The sequence below is a fragment of the Benincasa hispida genome, chromosome 6 (genome assembly GCF_009727055.1).
Source record: "Benincasa hispida cultivar B227 chromosome 6, ASM972705v1, whole genome shotgun sequence".
In the NCBI taxonomy this organism is placed as follows: Eukaryota; Viridiplantae; Streptophyta; class Magnoliopsida; order Cucurbitales; family Cucurbitaceae; genus Benincasa; species Benincasa hispida.
In genome coordinates, this window is record NC_052354.1 from 40,344,659 (window position 1) to 40,349,452 (window position 4,794).

The window sequence follows — 4,794 nt, forward strand, 5'->3', positions numbered from 1 at the left end:
TCAATTTTCACTAGTGGCCATTTTAGCATTAAATTTGGGCACATTGGCCTTGTTGTTGTTGTCTTCATCATAGTCATGCACACGGGTGTGCAGCTTGGCTTTGTCATCGTTATCACCAACTTTTTCTTTTTTATTTTCTCTACAAATATTTGCATGGCTTCGATTTATATAAAAACCAACCCATGTGCTTTCATCTTTAGCCAGACATATCTTTATATTTCTTTGCAATTAATTTGTCCATTTGGTTTCCCAAAAAGTGCTTTCTTTAGTACTCATTGAAAAGTCTATGTTTGCTTCCATTTGGTTTTCTTCTCTTTTTCTTTTTTTCTTTTTTCCCTTACTGACTCGCATGTAAGTTCCATATATAACTATTTTCAACCCTCGTTCGATTTTAAAATTTTATATTCAAAATTTAACTTAAAAGAACAAGTTCTTAAAAATTATCGTTCGTGTGATAACTATTTTATTTTTCATTTTTGTATTTTAGAAATTGTGCTTGTTTTCATACAATTTCTATAATAAAGTTTTCATCTTTTCTAAGTAGCATATATGAATTCTTAACTGAATTTCTAAAAAAACAAACAAATAGTTTCAGGACTTGTTTTAAAATTTAAAAAAGTTCTAAAAAAATTGGTATTAGAACAAAAATGAACTAATAGGTGTAAATAGTATTTTATAAGCTACATTTTAAAAAACTAAAAACTAAAAGCCTAGCTTGGTTATCAAATGAGGCGTTGACGTTTTGATGTTCGGGAGTTAAAAACTTGGTTGATATTATTGGTAAATTTTAGTTTCTTAAAAAAATTTAACGTATTTAACTTAAGTTTCATAATATTTATTAATTTAGTCCTTGAACTTGTAAAAATAGACATGGGTCGTCATTGTTATATTATTTCTTTATTTCATATTCACATTTTTTTGCCAAAGGTGTCTCTAACTTACATATATGGCTTGAAATCATGCTCATATAAAATATGCTTTTTCATATAACTGAAGTTATGCATAATTTGTTAAAAATAAAATAACAGTCAACCTAATTTATTTTTTTATTTGACGTTCAAGGATTAAAAATACACATTTTAAATATTTGAAGACTAAAAATATATTCAAGAAATTTGAAAGTTCCATGACCAAAATGGATATTTTAAAAAATTTATATATAAAAATGGAACAAATTAAAAAAGTTTAAGACCAAAATAGGATTTACATCTAAGGTTTTAGATTTTGGCTAACATTTCACAAATTAGTTTTAGAAAATAGAAAATATATAAAGGGTATCCTGTGACAGAAAATAATGGCTATCAAGCTGAGTCCTCAAGAATTTAGAAACAAAGGTTGATGTTTTGATTATATGTTCTCAATTTTTGCCTTCTTGATTTGAATTATGATATCAAGTATCACAAACAATCAATTAGTACAAAACACAAACTATTTTATTTCACAAAGGCTAAACTTGCGAAAGGACCTATTTGAAGTATTCATCTTCAAATTCATTTTACCCCATTTCACTTTCCTCAAAAAACTATGCATTTAGACATTTGCAATTCAAAAATCAAGATTTGCACAATTATTTATATGAGCAAAAGAAGATTAAAAAAGAAAGAAATCAACTCAAATTGAAACTAAATGATTAGTTTTAAATTTTTAACAGTTTTAGACAGATTTACAAAATGGTCTTTGTGTTTGTCTTTTTTAGCTTAAAGATTGCAAAAGATCCCAATTAAAATTTGAATAAAATATGTAAAAAGAAAATTAAAAAACTTGAAATTCACTTAAATCTATATATATAAAATATATTTTCACATGTACAATATTGCATTAGTGAATATATATTCTCCCTAACAAGCCCTTTGGAAAAAGAAATGATATTACAAAGTAATTAATTGAGTACCTAAATTTTGATATTTTGAATTCTCATTTGCAATAATTAGCAAGAAAACGCATTCCATCAACCTGAGCTTGAAGAAACGTTATATAATCTAGGGCTTCTTCAATCAACAAAACTTCATCCTCCATAAACTCTCCTCCCGGAACCAAACTCCTCAAAACTTTGGTTCTTTTCTCAACCAATCTCTTTGCAACCGTCCTTGCTAAAGCCTTCCACGGAGGCGAGCGGCTCCTCGCCACTTTTCGACCTACTCTCCGACCCATCTTCCACAGTGTCGTCGTCGTCATCTTCTTCCTTTGGAGCTTCGCATAAATCGTTTGACGATTCGATATGGCTTCAAGTGGAGCTTGGCCTTTAATAGATTTGGCAATGATGGCTCGACTCCAAATAGTCGAGCCGTTCCTCGTTGCGGCCATCGCGTAGTCGGCCGACATCTTTATGGCTTTCTTTCTTTCTAGGATGTTCATGTTTGTGTTTGAAGAAGTGGTTGACTTAAGACCTACCAACCATTTCTTGAGAAACTGTTGTTTGAGCTTGTTGGGGTTGGGCATTTTTTTGAAGAAAAGAAAGATAGTAGAGGAAAGATTGGATTTTTAAGAAGAATTTAGGGTTTTAGAAGAGAATTAGGGTTGCATTGAGAGAGAGAGAAAGAAATAAGGGAAAAGGAATGAGAGATTGAAGAGATTTGCAGAAAGGGGATTTTATGTGTGTGTTAGAGATGAAAGGATGGTGGGGTTTTGAGAGAAAGACACAGCACATGGAAGCACATGGAGGATAAGGCCCACCAAACCCAAATCAACCCTAGAGAGACCATTTGGAAAAAAAAAATGTGGATAGATTGTTTAGATTTATAGTAAAAAGAATAAAAATAAACGGTTTCCCTTTATGCAATGCAAACCTAACATTAATAACAAGTTACGAATGCATACAAAGTCTACAAAGATGAGAACGATTTGACAATCTATTATACATAAAAAAAAAGACTAGATGATAAATAGAAAAGAAGGAATTTGTGTATGAAATTATATCATATGTATTTATATAACTTTAAATCAATAACAAACACTAGCTACAACCACTAAAAACACCTACAAGATTATGCTTTAAAAATTTAATTGACATTTTGGACTAAAATGTTGAAGAATTTAGATGACCTAACTTTAACACAATCAATATTTATATTGTGGCCCATGGAGTGTGGCTTGGGTTGGCCTAAAAAAAGTGATAAAGAAAAGAGAGAATATAGTATTGCTGAAAATAAGTTTCAAACACAAATCTATCCAATCATTCCTTCCAATGCTTGCCTTTTTTCTTTCTTTAAAAGTTTATCTAATGAATTATTTTAGTGAGTAGGGTGGAATAGATGTAGAACTTTGGAACCAGTGCACTTGTTGACTTATGATGCGCATACAAATCAAAACCATCTCCCTATTTTGTAAATTTAAATTCAAAAATTCATGAATGAAAGAAGCAAAAAGAAACCATTCCTTGGAAGGTCTTAGTGATTTTCTCAGTCATTTATAATCACATGTTAATGCAACCATTGAGTTCGTGTTAGATTTCTTTCCATCTATCAATATTTTTATTGATACTTCTATATGTTTGTATAGTGTAAATATCAACATCGATGGTAAATAAACATTTTCATTATATTATAAAAGATAATAAAATAGAACAAGATAATATATCAATAGAAGATCTATAATATTAATCCAATATTAATAGTGAGAAATTTGAACCTATTTAAACAATTGAAAGCCTTATTTATTATTGATATTTTATTTATAATTTTTTTAAAAATATCTTTTAATATTTACATTTTCATTGACGTTTTCATCTTGACATTTTCATCAACAGTATATTTAAGACTTTGATTTAAAACACGTACAACTACAATATAGTATATGGCTATTGACGATAATGAGAATTCAATAACATATATTTTGATTCACATTGATGCATATAACTATTAATTATATGAATTTAATTAGAAGTTAGAATCACTTAGAAAAAAAAAAGAAAATAGAGTTTTTGTTTAAAAGATATTATTTTATATAATTTTTTTACAAGAAATGTGTGGGTATGACGATTTGGTCTCCAAAGCCGAAGATAGGATGTAAGATGTACATGTTAAATTACATACCACTAAGATGTTGGCTAGAATTTCTCACTTTGATATGGTACTAAATTAATTACAACACTTAATTTATTGTTGACCTTTTTTGGTAGAATAAATGTGGAGTATTGAGTTTTCAAGGTCCTATTTGGTGGACAATTTGATTGTTGTTTTATGTTTTTAAATTTATTGAGTTTCACAAATATGTGTTTGAAAGAAAATTTGGATTGTATTTTTAAAAACTATTTTTGGATTCTATGGTCTAAATAATGCAAAATTTTAAAACCAACATTTTTTATATTTTCATTGTATTCAAATTTTGAGTTTTAATTCTAAAATGTAGAATTATAATAAATAAAAATAAAAACATTTAGAAGTATAATATTCCAAGTTGTAAACTCAATTAATTCTTTTAAAATTTAAAATATGTATTATGTAATGTATTATAAGCTATATATATAATAATACAAAATTAATAATTACATATACAAATTTTGTTAACGTAAAACTTGTTCATAAATAAATTAATAGTAGTTTATAGTCAACATAATACTTTGTGGTAACTACAATATAATTAATTTTATGGTTTATAAATATAATATTAAAAACATTTAAGCAATAGCTTAAATTAGAATCCAATTTCTATGTTAAATCTGCTATCAAACACATATTTGATAACATAAAATATTTCTCTGAAAGTATTCACAAAACAAAAGGGATCGGGGGGTACAACAAGACATCTTAACAAGGTTGACACATTCCTAGCACCCTCATCACGCCCCTGAAGAAT

At 28.0% G+C, this 4,794-nt stretch overlaps 1 protein-coding gene across 1 annotated transcript; it reads right to left on the minus strand.

Moving 5' to 3' along the window:
• Positions 1–1,752: 1,752 nt before the first annotated feature.
• Positions 1,753–2,638, minus strand: LOC120080076 (transcription factor IBH1-like 1). Its single transcript, XM_039034631.1, has one exon. It carries the CDS (start codon positions 2,437–2,439, stop codon positions 1,915–1,917), a length of 525 nt encoding a protein of 174 aa, XP_038890559.1. The 5' UTR covers positions 2,440–2,638; the 3' UTR covers positions 1,753–1,914.
• Positions 2,639–4,794: the final 2,156 nt, after the last annotated feature.

Coding starts and splice junctions, on each gene's coding strand:
- LOC120080076 (XM_039034631.1), bottom strand. CDS start 2,439: ATGCCCAACCCCAACAAGCTCAAACAACAGTTTCTCAAGAAATGGTTG.